The sequence below is a fragment of the Mus caroli genome, unplaced genomic scaffold, assembly GCF_978045245.1.
Source record: "Mus caroli unplaced genomic scaffold, Mus_caroli_1 scaffold_8, whole genome shotgun sequence".
NCBI classification, from domain to species: Eukaryota; Metazoa; Chordata; class Mammalia; order Rodentia; family Muridae; genus Mus; species Mus caroli.
In genome coordinates, this window is record NW_028227263.1 from 124,947,970 (window position 1) to 124,961,332 (window position 13,363).

At 51.6% G+C, this 13,363-nt stretch overlaps 1 protein-coding gene across 1 annotated transcript in view; it reads right to left on the reverse strand.

Annotated features, from left to right (window-relative positions):
• Nucleotides 1-455: 455 nt before the first annotated feature.
• The window catches only part of Nova2 (NOVA alternative splicing regulator 2), a 38,044-nt gene continuing 25,136 nt past the window's right edge, over nucleotides 456-13,363 (reverse strand). The window contains exons 3-4 of the mRNA XM_085842103.1: nucleotides 12,914-13,080; nucleotides 456-5,841 (exon numbers count right to left, since the gene is read on the reverse strand). Of these exons, the coding sequence (XP_085698229.1) occupies nucleotides 4,759-5,841; nucleotides 12,914-13,080 (1,250 nt within the window). The 3' untranslated portion in view covers nucleotides 456-4,758. The remainder of the gene's footprint in view (nucleotides 5,842-12,913; nucleotides 13,081-13,363) is intronic.

Here is a 13,363-nt window from a genome sequence, read left to right on the forward strand (position 1 = left end):
GGAGCGAGTCTGACGGTCGAGTGGGGCGGGCTGGAGCAATGAGGCCGCAGGTTCCCGTGGTGGCCGGTGGTGATGGAGTCACTTAGAAGATGAGAGGTTGGTGGTTTTGTGGGGGGTGGGAGGGGGAGGGGGGAAGGGAGGAAGGAGGAGGGTCTCCCTATATTAATTCTAAGGAGACCAGTGTCCTAGACTGTCTGAGAAGGGTTAAAAACCAGCAGTCTTCACCACCACCACCCTCCAGAGACTTTCCCTCCCTCCTGCCACTAAGCGGGAGGTTGTCTATGCCTCCGGTGATAGCCTTGGGGACCCGATGGAACGGACACACCAGCTGGGGCATCGAGACCGCTGACTGTGGTGGAGAGAGGGCTCGGACCGCAAGGCTCGGTGTCCACACTCCACAAAGCGTAAACCAGGCTTCTCTGCCCCCCCCCCCCGCCCGACCAGGGTATTGCGATTCTGTGCTCCCCCATGGTGACAACCAGTTCAGGCTTTGACGACGCCGGCCTCAATTCCGGATGGCGCTTGGGGCTGATGCCCTGGGCAGAAGGCCTGTCTGGCTGTCCGACAGGTGTACAACCTAGTGGAGCATCCTGGACGCCTAGATCGCCACCTTCACCGCTGCTCTGGTGAGCGCTTTTGCAAATTAACCTGTTAGACTCGAAACAGCAAGAGTCCATGCAAGGGAGAACCTCCTTTTTCAAGTAGCTGGAGACCAGCTAGCCATTAAGTAATAAGGATGGTGCTGGCCACAGGGACGGGCTGAAGAAACAGAACTGAGGTGGGAACGGAGGTCCGATATTCCAAGGGATTTGGTTGGTCAAGAGTGGAGAGAAAAAAAAAAATACCGTGGGAAAACAAGTGGTACCGTAATATTCCGAGTATAGGTCCCCAACCATTTTAAAGACTCTTGCCACGCTCCCATAATTCCCACCTCCAAGTCCAGTACAGACAGAGACTGCAAAATCCCTGCCTTCCGATCCCTGCCCTGCTAATTATTGCGGCAAAATTTTCCCGCCCACGGAGAGATGGCTGGGAGAGGGCAAAGCTGATGACCGGGCAGGCTGGCTCAGAGCCCTGCCCAAGACAGGATGAAGAAGGTGAAATTTGGCACTTTCGAACCCCTCTTGTCATAAATGCTTTGAGGTCCCTCCCCAGCAACCACCCCGTTGGGCTAGCAAAAGAGGGTGGAGTCTGTCTCTCCATCCCCAGTTTCAATGGATTTGCCCAGAAAAAGGCAAAGGGGGTTCTCCTTGGCTGGTGGAATTTGGGGGAGAGGAATCCAAAAAAGTAGGGGTTAGTTGAAAATGTTTTTTTTTTTCTTTTTCTTTTTTTCTTATAAAGATTCTAAGAAAAAACTCAGGGTGAGAGGAACGAGGAAGGGGATCCAATTTAGCTCAGCATCCTAAAGTGTTTTCTTTGCCTCTTAAGGCCCCCCCCTCTAAGAGAGGCGGTTTCCTCCCTCCATCTAAGATCCTCATCCCCCCACCCCAGATCGGCTCAGTTCCGAGGAAGTTTGGCACTTTTTGCTTTTAAAGGGGAAATGAGAGTCGAGAATTCAGGAGGGGAAGAATACAGACAAAGGTAGAGACAGGACAGAGAACCGTGGGGGAGGGGCAACCACAAGAGGAAAACCCAGTGGGCCTTAGGGAGGCAGAGGAGAATGCTGGGGGCGGGGGTATCGGAAGCAGGAGGGCAGATGAGACAGTTCAATGCAGGCAACACTTACTAACTAAGCACCTACTGGTGCTGAAGAGTGGGATGCAAGGAGGCCGGTCAGATCCTTTGCGATCTGATTGGCTAACAGGCAGAAGGGGCGGGGAATGAGCTTTGTTATTACTATTATTTTAAAAGTAATTCTCATCCCTGACCTGCATTATGTATCCCTTCTGGACCAACTACAGCACAGAAAGACTGAGGTTGGATTTCAGAAGGGATTTTCAAGGGATAGGGAAGATGATGGAATTTCCCAGGGTACTATGCGGGTGGGGAGGTGTGCCACTCCTCACCAACATGGTGAGTGGACCAGCTTACTAAGCTAGCAAACTACTTTTCAGATAGCCCTGGCTGGTGGGGGAATGGATCCCTGAGAACACGGGCATGTCACACAGGGAATGGACCCAGACTCCAGCCAATGGGCTTATGGAAAGCAGGCTGCCCAAGAGAGGGCACAGATGATTTACAAATAGTGTCTTTATCCCACCTACCCATCCTGGACATTGCTTCACCCCTATTCCTTCCCCTCCTCATGGGGCCTGAGGGTTTTACGGGCGCGGGGGGGGGATTCCAGCTAGATACTTTACTACCCACATGCAGGTGGAGCTACATGAAATACTGTAAGGTCATTTAAGAGGTGGAGGGGAGCAATGGCCCTGTGGGCCGGCCCCCACCTCCAATCTCAGCAGCCCCAACTGTAGAAGATATGTACAAAGTGGTATCAAGAATTGTTTTGGCACTAAAATCTCCATCTGGGCTCAGGGTGGAGATTAGGGATAAAGGGGCAGCAGCGATAGGAGGTGGGAGATGGGGGCGTGTCAAGGAAATGGGGCCTGCCCCTCACTGGGGAGATGAGGACGTGGAAAAAAAGTCACCCCAGTGCTCAAGCCATAGCCTCCCATTCCTGTGGAAGGGCTGGGGGAAGGGGAGTCAGTGCGAGGTACCTCGAAGGCTATTGCTTTCTAGGGATTTTCACATTTTGATTTTGGGGTGGCTCTCTAGCACGGGGTAGGGGCCCTCCCAGGCTTGAGGGCTGTAGTAGGCATCATCTGGGTGGTCTCTCTCCTCCCAGCTCCTTTGTAGGGATAGAAACAAGGAGGCCAGATATCCCCAAAGCCATGGAGAAGAGCAGGGTCTGGAAGACCTAGGAATGGATGGAGGAGGGAGCGGGCATGGGGTGTCCCTCCCCCAGAGATGCTGATGATGGAGCCAGGGCTCTGAGGACCCTGCTTGGGGTTGGAGGAAATTGAAGGTGCTCTCCAACAGAGAGGAGGCGATGTTAGGGGACAGGGGGATGTCTCAGCAATCCTAGTCTATAGGTTTTTCAGGCCCTGACTCTTCAGAGCTGACCAGAGCCACCATGCCAAGTGAGCCACTCCCAAGACAACTCCCAGGGTAGCCTGGTTTGTCCTACTTCCAGAGAATCTCCTAGCTCCTCTGAGTCTAATAAGGCTGAGCACACCGGAACATTTCTGACCGATCAAGATCGTCAACATACACCAGCTCCCTGGAAGCCGCCAAGCTTCAAATTTGGCAGACCGCGCAAGGCATTTCAGCCCGAGATACCCTAAACTTTGCAAGGCTCACTGAACTCTACACCAGATCATACTGGCCTGACAGAGCCACCATACATTTGGCTCATCCATCAATGAAATGAAACCACGTAGACACAGGCATGCACACAAAAGGCAGGGGTGGGGAAGGGGGGATCTTTAGCAATCATTCATATTTCACTAGCTTCGTCTCCCATTCGTGCCTGTCAAGGCAAGTTCACAGATAGCGTGTCTGGACAGAGATAACCCTGACAGGATTTTTTTTTCCCCCCTTAGAATCTTCCATGTTAAACCCAAGTCTCATTTCTTCCTAAGGATTCCCCCTCACCCAGGGCCAACACCCACCAAAGAGGAGTGTAGAGGGAGGGGGGGGATCTTAGGGACTGGCCACTGTCCAACACCGGAAGCAACATCATCCCTATGATGCCATTGGAAGTGACCTCGAGATTCCACAGGAAGTACATGCCTCTGCCATCACAGAAGTGACCTTTGAGGCCTTTTGTTGGGACCTCACAGGAAATGATTTTCTCTAACCAGTACCGATTTCTCTAACCAGTACCGGAAGCAGCCTCTGAGGAAATATTTCCTATGACATCATAGGGAGTTACTGGAAGCACCCGGTAAATACTTGATTCAGTGACATCACAACAGGGACCCTTGTTCCTCTAGGAAGAGCCCTAAGAAGCTACAGCCAGCTGCTTCTGGGCCTCTCACAACAGTGTGGCTCACAGGACCTGAAGCATCCCAGAGCTGGAGTCATTCCCAGCAGGAATATCTCTGCTCAACGAAGAAAGTTACACTTCCATTCCAGGGAATACTGCAGGGGGAGAGAGGAGCTGAGGAAATGTGGGGATCCTGGGGGCTCGGACCGGGGTGAGCGTCTATGTTTGAAACCCCTCACTTCAGCTCTGACTCCTGGGTGGCTACCTCTACTCCTACTTGGGTCTCTTCCCCAGGTTCTGGAACTGCAATCAGAGAGGCAGGATGTTGTGTTTGGGAGAGGCACCTCATTCCAGGTGACCTGAAGGCTCCCTCCCCTCCTCCCATATGTTAACAACAACAACAAAAAATCTTATAAAGGAGAGGGGGGGTCCTTATCAAAAAAAAAGAAGAAGAAAAAGTTAAAAAGAAAAAAAAAGGAGGGAAAGAAAGAGAAAATAACGCTTTGTTTTCTATTAAAATCAACAAAATGCAATATATACAGATATCACATAGACCTGGACCCCGGGAGAGGTGGGTCAGGCCCAGTCAAGCACAGGGAGGGAGGGAGGAGGGGGGTCAATTCAAGGCTGGGGAGGGGGCTCAAAAGCCCCCTCCTCAGCCGTCACTCAATCCTGCCTATGACTACCAGAAGGGAGGGTGCAGCCAGGCCTACCCCAGCCCCATCCCAAGCCAAGCAGGAGTCACACCAAGCTGAAGTCTGGCGGGAGTTGGGAGAGGAGGAAGAGGAGGGAAGAGGAGCGGGAGGGGGTGGGGACGCACACCACAGGCCTCATCCCACTTTCTGTGGGTTTGAAGCCCTCACCCCCTGCTCGTAGGTGACCCGCTGGCTGATGAGGTATTGAGCGGCTTGCGTGGCCGCGGGGCTGCCCGTGATGGTGACCCGCCGGTTCCGCGTGCCGGGCAGGAACTCGCCCTTCTTGGAGATCTGGATGCGCGCGCCCGTCAGCTCCTGGTACTCCACCAGCGTCTTGCCCCCTTTGCCCAGGATGGCCCCCACCAGGTTCTCGGGCACCGCGATCTCCACCAGCTCCTTGGCGCTCTCGGCCGCCAGCTTCTCGGCCGTCAGGAAGCCGCCGGCAGCCCCGGCCGCAGCCGCGGCGGCCACCAGGGGCGCGCCCCCCGCTCCAGCCGCGCCCCCCGCGCCCGCACCGAGGTAGCCATTGGCAGCGGCGGCCAGAGCGAAGGAACCCAGCGCTCCGGGGGGCGGTGGCGGTGGCGGTGCTGCCCCCGCCCCCGGCCCCGCCCCGGCGTCCCCCGCGTAGGACGCCAGGAGGTTGGCTGCTGCGGCGGCGGCGGGGTTGGCGCCTGCGGCTACGGCGGCCAGGACGCCGGAGGCGGCGGCCGAGTTGAGGCCCAGGCTGAGCGAGTTGGTGTTGTAGCCGTAGCTGGCCAACGTGTTGAGCGCCGTACTGATGGCCAGCAGGTCGGTGCCCGAGAAGGCGGGCAGCGCGGCGGGGAAGGCGCCCACGCCCGCCAGCCCCGCGGGGCCTAGCAGACCCGAGGCGGCGGCGGCAGAGGCGGCGGCCGCGGCGGGCAGCACGTCGGCCGGGCTGGCGTAGGGCGAGCCGGTGGGGTTGGAGTTGGCCACGGGCCCCGCCACGTTGGCGTAGCTGATGTTGAGGCAGCTGCTGCTCTGCGGGTCTTCCTGTACCTTCTGCACGATGGCGCTCACGGCCTTGTGCACCTGCTCCGGCTCGCCGCTCACGGTCACCACGCGCTCTTGCAGGTTGATGCCCTCGGGCTTCTGCGACAGCTGCACCCACGCGCCGGACTGTTCCATCACCGCCTTCACGGTCGCTCCTCCCTTACCGATGATCAGTCCTGCCGTGCTGTTGGGGACGATGAGCTTGGCCTGCGTGGGGAGGGGGGGAGAAAGGGACAGAGTCTGCGCGGGGGAGAACGGGGCGCGCAGCCGTCTCAAATCACTTCAGCGTTTTTTGTTTGTTTGTTTTTTGTTTTGTCTTTCCTCTAGGGTCCATCAGCAGGCCCACTGCGGTCCTCTGATGAACGCCATGACAGCCTTACTAGTTCCTAAAAGAAAATTTGGAAATACTTGGCGGGGCGTAGTGTGTTCCATGATTGCATTCCAAGCATCCTACTGGGTGGAGGTAGAAGGATGTCAAATTTGAGGTCAGCCTGAGCGCTCTCTCTCTCTCTGTGTATATATTTATACACACACACATATATAATAATATACATAATGCATAAGCAAGACCCTGTCTCGGGGAAAACTTTGTCAGAAACGGTCCCTCAGAAAGCCTGGCCCATATCTCTGGGACCTCCGATGTCTCCTCTTCTACGGCAGGTAAACGTTTATGAATAACGTCCTGTCGGCTTACTGGAAGCCCATCTTGTGACTGTCCCAAGCTTGCACCATTCCTCCCAACTTCTGCCTGTGTGAGCTCTGGCTCCTAGCCCCCCGCCTCCCAGTACCTCCCTCAAAACTCCAAATCTTACTTTACACAATTCTCTCTCCTCCTCTTTCCTTCCATTTCTCCCCCCTCTCAGCCCAGGCTGGCTTCAGGCTGAGGCTGGAAGATCGTAAGTTCAAGACCAGACTGCACAACACAGTGAGTTCTGGGCTAGCCTAGCCTGCACTGTAATACTTAATTTTTTTAAAAAAAAGCTCCAAACCAAAAATAGTCTGGGGAATCACTCTAGCTTTATTGCTTTGTGGAGTCTGGGTGTGAACTGTGATAACATCATTACTTTCTAGTACTGGGATATTGAACTGGTGTTGGAGGCAGCTGATAGATGCCAGGCGGGTGCTAGGAACTGAACCCAGGTCCTCCAGAACAGAGACTGAGCTCTGAAGAGCTGAGCCAACTGTCTAGGCCGAAGGAGGTATGTTTGAATTTCCAGCACTTACGTAAAAAGCCAGACATGGCTATGTGTGCTGCAATCCTAGCACTGAGGCCGACTGACAGACCCCAGGAACTTCCTGGACAGTCGTCCTAGCCACTGAGCTGCCGGCTTTGGTAAGACATCCTAAAGTCAGTGAAATGGAGAGCAATGGGGGGGGGCACTTTTTCTGCTATGGCCTTCGCATGCTTCTCACCTCACATCAAAGGAAAAGTAGGTTAGTGGATGCCAGGGATGGGAGGCAGGGCTTGGGGTGACTGCTCGCAGGAATAGTAGAAATATCCTAGAATTCAATGGTAGCTCTGGCTGGCCACAGAATCTTCTACTTTAAAATATATTGATATTTTATGTGTGTGGGTATTTTGCTTTCATGTATATATGAGTACCATGTGCATGCCCTGGTGCCTGCAGAGGTCAGAAGGCGGCATCAGATCCCCTGGGACTGTTGTCACAGATGGCTGTGAATAGCCATGTGGGTGCTGGGAATCAAATCTGAGTCCTCTAGAAAAGCAGCCACTGCTCTTAACTGTTCAGCCATCTCTCCAGCTCTTTAGGTTTGTTTTGTTTGAAAAGGCGTGGTTTCATATAGTCCAGGCTGTCCTGGAACTCACTATGTAGCTAAGGATTTCTGATCCTCCTGCCTCTTCCTGAGTTCTGGGATTGTAGGTTTACACCACCACACCCTGATTGATTTTATATTCTATTACTTAAGCATTTCTAAAGTGTCCAGAACAGGAAAATCTGTAGACACAGACGACTAGTGATGGCTTAGGGAGAAGGAAAGGAATTAGCTGGGGGAGGGATTGGGGGCAACGGCTAAGGGGATCAAGGTTTCTTTGGAGGGTCAGTGGATTTGTCACTGAGCCTGAGGAGCTGAGTCCCACCCCTGGGACCCACGTGGTGGAAGGAGAGAACCAACGCCAGTACAAGCACACACACACTTTCCCCTGATGAGTGTAGAAAAATGTTTTGAAGGATTTCTTTTGGAAGCCAAGAGTGGCAGATGACTGTAATCCTAACATTCAGGAACTTCAGTGGTTGGCTCATGAGCTCAAGGGTAGCCTGGGCTACATAGTGAACCCTCATCTCAAAAGGAAATAAAATGAAACAAAACTTAATGAGCACAAACAAAAATTAAAAAGAAAGAAAGAAAGAAAAGAAACAAACAAACAAACAGAAAAATAACTTGGACCTCTGGGAGCTGTCAGAGACTGAGCCACCAAGCAAATAGCATAGACGGGCTGGACTGAGGCCCTAGCACATATGTAGCTCAGTCTCCATGTGGGTCCCCCAATGTAGCCTGCCCATGGGATCCATTCCCCAACAGGGCTGCCTTGTTTGGCCTCAGTGGGAGAGGATGTGCCTAATCTTGCAGAGACTTGATGCAACAAGGTCGGGGATACCTGAGGGGTGGACCCTCTCAGAGGAAAAGGGGATGGGGGATGGGGGAGAGACTCTGAGGGGGGAGCCCCGGAGGGGAGGTGGCATTTTGGATGTAAATAAGTAAACAAAAAATAAACAATAAATCATTGTAACTGGGCATGATGGCACACGTGTTTATAATGCCAGGACTTGGGAGGCAGAGGAATGTGGATCTCTAAGAGTTCACGGCCAGCCTGGTCCACAAGAGTGATACTCTGTGTTTAAAATAAATTCTGTGCACACACTAAAGCCTCTGGGCTGCACATGTCCCTGATTTGCCTGGTAGTGGGCACTCAAGCCAGGGCTTCACTAGGGCATGCTAGGCGGATGCTCTCCCACCGAGCTACACCCCTAGCCTTCCTCTTTACTCTTACAAGGTAGTGTCTCCCTAATTTGGCCAGCACACTATGTAGATGGTGCTGAGCCTCAGCCCCTTCCTGCCTCAGCCTCCCGAGTAACAGGAATTACAGGCGTGGGCCAGCAGCCCTGGCTAACTGCAGATGTGAGTAAATTGTCACGGTGCAAACTATATTTCTACGTGTCATGGTTAGTGCAATCCATATTCCTATGGTTACATCTTATCATCAGCTGGAACCATGGTTTCTACTTTAATTTCTCCTGTCAAATTCATGCCTTGGCTTTCTCTGATGCCAGGTAAACCCTTTCTTCCCTAAATTGTTTTTGGTCAATGTTTTATCCCAGAAATAGAATCCTGAGCAAAACCTGAGTGAAACCAATAAATCATTTAAAAACATATTTGAACCTTTTATAAGGTTTTTCATTTCCTGGTCACAGTGGAAGCGCAGTGACCAGAGTCAAACCTGGGCCTATGAGATGATGAGATGCATCCACAGGAATGGAGCCTGAAAGCCCAAGCCCGAGTTAGATCTCCAGAACCCACGTGGTAGGAAGAAAACCGATACCTTAAGTTGTTCCCTGACCTCTACCTTTGGCCATGGTATATGCGTGCATACACACAAGTAAATAAATGTGAGAAAGGATATTTAAAAAGGAGAGGAGCCAGATCTCAAAATAACAATCTATGCTTACAGAAGAACCGATTTGAGTTTTGTTTTCCAAGACAGGGTTTCTCTGTGTAGCCCTGTCTGTCCTGGAACTCACTTTGTAGACCAGGCTGGCCTCGAACTCAGAAATCTGCCTGCCTCTACCTCCTGAGTGCTGGGACTAAAGGGGTCTTACTACTTGAGATTCTCCTGCCTCAGCCTTCCAGGTGATGGGATTACAGGTGTGTACCTGATGTGCCTAGAACCTTGGAGTCGCAGAGCACAGCCCTGGAAGCAGTTCTGAGAGGCCAGAGGAACTCCATTATCTGCCTTGGGGATTTACAAGCTCATGGAAAATTCCAAAGCGGAACTATCAAGGACAGTCAGCCTGGTGGTGGCAGCCAGCACTTGCCAGGAATTTTCTAAAAAGTTTTTGTATAGCAGGTAGCACAGTGGCTCATGCCTGTAACCTAGGACTTTCAGAGCTAAGACAGGAGGGTGGCCTTGGGATTGAGGCCACCTGGAGCTACGTGGAGGCTTCCAGGTCAGCCTGGGCTACAGAGAGAGGCCTTGTGTCAAACAAAATAGAATAAAATAAAAAGAATAAACTAAGAACGGGATCCACCTTCGAAAGCCAACAGCTTCCAGAGGGTTATAGCTTCTTTTGTTGAGATGCCTGCATGATGTGGAAACGGTTTGTGCTCCCTAGGAGAAGAATTGGATGAGGCTGATCAAGGGCTGTCCTGTCTGTGTTAAAATACTGGTCCTTCAGAGAGCCACTGCCCTTACTGCCTAAATCTTGAAAACATTTGGCTGTTGATGCTGTACCTTAAGAAAAAAAAAAAAGAAAAGAAAAGGAGGCAAACATGCCTAAATACAGCAAGTCCAAAGAAGAAAAGTGGATGGCAGTCTGGATTAAGATAAGTCCTGTAGGGGCTGGTGAGATGACTCAGAGGTTAAGAGCACTGACTGCTCTTCCAGAGGTCCTGAGTTTAATTCCCAGCAATCACATGGTGGCTCACAGCCATCTGTAATGGGATCTGCTGCTCTCTTCTGGTGTGTCTGAAGATAGCGACAGTGTTCTCACATAAAATAAAAACAAATAAATCCTTTTTTTTTTTTTTAAAGACAAGTCCTGTAATAGCCACTGAGGAGGCTCAATGGGCTAAGGCACTTGCTGCTCTAAGGTTGACGTCGTCCTCGAAACCCTTGGTAGTGGGAGAAAACCACTTCCCTCTAGTTGTTCTCTAGCCCTCCCATACCCCACAATGTGAGAAAGCTCTGTAGCTTGTCTGAGGTGGTATATCAATGGGTTGATTTTGAGCTTAGCATGCACAAAGCTCTAGGACAGATGTCCAGCACCTCATAGACAGGATATGGGGCTGCAGATCTGTAATCTCACCACTTAGGAGGTGGGTAGTGTTAGCGCTGGCTACTTCATGAATCTAAGGCCAGCCTTAATTTCCAAAAAAAAAAAAAAAAAAAAGCCCTAGGTCCAAAGATAAGAGAGAGAAAAAGTAAAAAAGGTTTGTGAAATGACTCAGTTAATTAAAGTACCAAAGACAGAGGTTGAATTGCTAGCATCTTGGCAAAAGCCAGGCAGGTGTGGGAACCGTGAGTAATCACAGCACTGAGGAGGCAGAGACTGGGCATCCTCAGGGCAAGGTGGCTAGTTAGTCTGGTCACTCAGCAAAAGACCCCACCTCTACAAATAAAGTGGAGAAAGACGGAGGAAGACACCTGACATTATCCTTGAACATCCCCATATATACCTGTGCACACATGCTGTGCACCTGTACACATACAAACCCTCATTCATATACACAAGCGCACACACACACACATGTGCACGCATGCATGTGCACGGCAAAGGGAAAAAAGGGAAAGAAAGCCACATATGATAGCTCATGCCTTTAATCCCAGCACACAGAAGCCTGTGGCAGGTAGATCATTGTGACTTCAAGGCCAGTTTTGGATATAGTATAGACCCTGTCTCAAAACCAAAATCCAGAACAGCTGACACTGTGTTTCTGAGGGGGAGAGAAGAGTCTTGCTATGCAGTCCAGGATAGCCTGAAATGTTCTCCATCCTCCTGCCTCCAACACCCCATGCTGGATTACAATATACCACCATGCCCGGTGCATGTTGTTAGAACTGTCTATGCACTAGGTATCCAAGCTAAATACTTTTTGCAAACACTACTGAACTAACCACCATCCACGAATCTATACCATAATAATCTCATTTTACAAATGAGAAAAACCAGGTAACAAGCAATCACAATCTTGTCACTGCTCAAGGCCAAAAGGTAGGAAGAAAGAGCCGAAGATCCAGCTGAAATGTGACTCCACAGCTAGGGCCTCCAGCCACACACACTTTTTTTTTTTGAATGAAGCCTTGGAATGATAAGATAAAGAATAATAGATCCTGGTTCTGGGTGTAGGGCCTAAATGGTACTGACCCCATTTCCCACGCAACGTCCACATTCTATGAACCCTCACTCCTTTGTGGTCACACCAAAGCGGAGGGAAGGGGCCACGTACAGTCTCTCTGACCTGCGTGGAATCTACGCCCGATGGGTGTGCAGGCATTTTGGAGAGGCCTAGCTGGGCTCTAGGAGCACAGCCTCTTCAGCACCAAGGACAGCAGCCGCGCGCACCGAGCCTCAAAGCTGTAATGGTTTTTTGGTGGGGAGCAGTTACAAGGAACGCGTTCCTCCAGGGCTCTCCACCCATCGTGTCCCCAAAAGTTTGGGAGAATTCAGGCTTATGGTCTCCTCAATGCCAGGGCTTAAGATTCTCAGCTTAGTACCAAGCCTTTGCTTTCTAGTCTGGCTTTAAGGAGCTCTCTTAGACGCCCTGCTAGCCCGCACAGGACTTTTCTCCTTTTGTGTCCAGAGCTCATAAATATTTGGGAGTGAATAGGGAACCGGAAGAGCTTGTAACCATCCCTGCGTTCCTCTCTCCCCGCAACCCCCAGTGGATCGGGACCTCAACAACAAAACAAAACAAAAACCCAAACCAAACCAAAAAGCCCAAGACCGCCAAATCCAGGGACTTTCCCTAAGAGCCCACCTGTCCCAGGCGCGACATTGTCAAGGAAACCAGAAAGGCTCGGTAAGCCATTGGTCCGCTCTCTGCCACGCCCACTTACACCACTGCTTTCTGGTAACTAAGGCAACGGAGAGGCAGCCTTCCCTTCTCCATCCTTTCTAGACAGGGTTGGATAAAATGGGGACCAGCCTCTCTTTCTCCACGCAAAACACTTATCTCTATCCCCATAATGGGTACTAGGGAGGAGGGAGATAAAAAGTCTGCTTCTAAAATTCTGGAGGGGTTGGGCTGTCAGTGAAATCACTTCCGGTGAACACAGGAAGTAGGAGGCAGGTTGCTTTGAGAGATAAGAGTGAAAAGGAAAGGAGGTAGGGCACCTCCGGAAGGATGGGTGAATGGGAGAGTGCCAGCCTTGGTCTCCAGTTCTTCTGAATCCAGCCCACTACCAGCAGTGTGGAGCCCTTTCTAGACTGTTAGAGCTGATTTCCGAATATCAACCACTTGCAGGCATTTGCCGAAAGAATCACAACTCTCACAGAACCTCACCAGCTTTACAGAAACCCACTGTCAGTTCCCAGCTGACCTGCTTGGCTCTGTCGGGGTTCATCGTGGTTTGGGGTTGAAGGATGTTGACCACCTCAGGCTTGGTCATCGCTTGAGGGATTTCTCGGACCTTTTCTGCGATAAAGCTGTGGACAGCATTCAAGGCCTCTGCCGTGCCCTGTACTAGGCATACCCGTTCTGTAGTTCCTGTTAAGGAAGGGACAGAGGGCACACATCAGACAGCAATGGAGACATTCCTGACAGACTGGCTCCATTTCATGGAATGGAAAGGCCAAGGCCTGGGCCAGCTGATGTGGGCGACTGGTCCATGCTGGGTAGCTAGCTCAGAGAATGAATGGAATCCCTGTTTTATAATCTGTACTTTATCTCCCTCCCGGAGAACAACCCGGGGGGATGGAAGAATGATGCTTAAGTGCCCACAGCAGCCCTGGGCACGGGAGGTAGGGCTCAGCTGCCTCTTCCCAGTTCT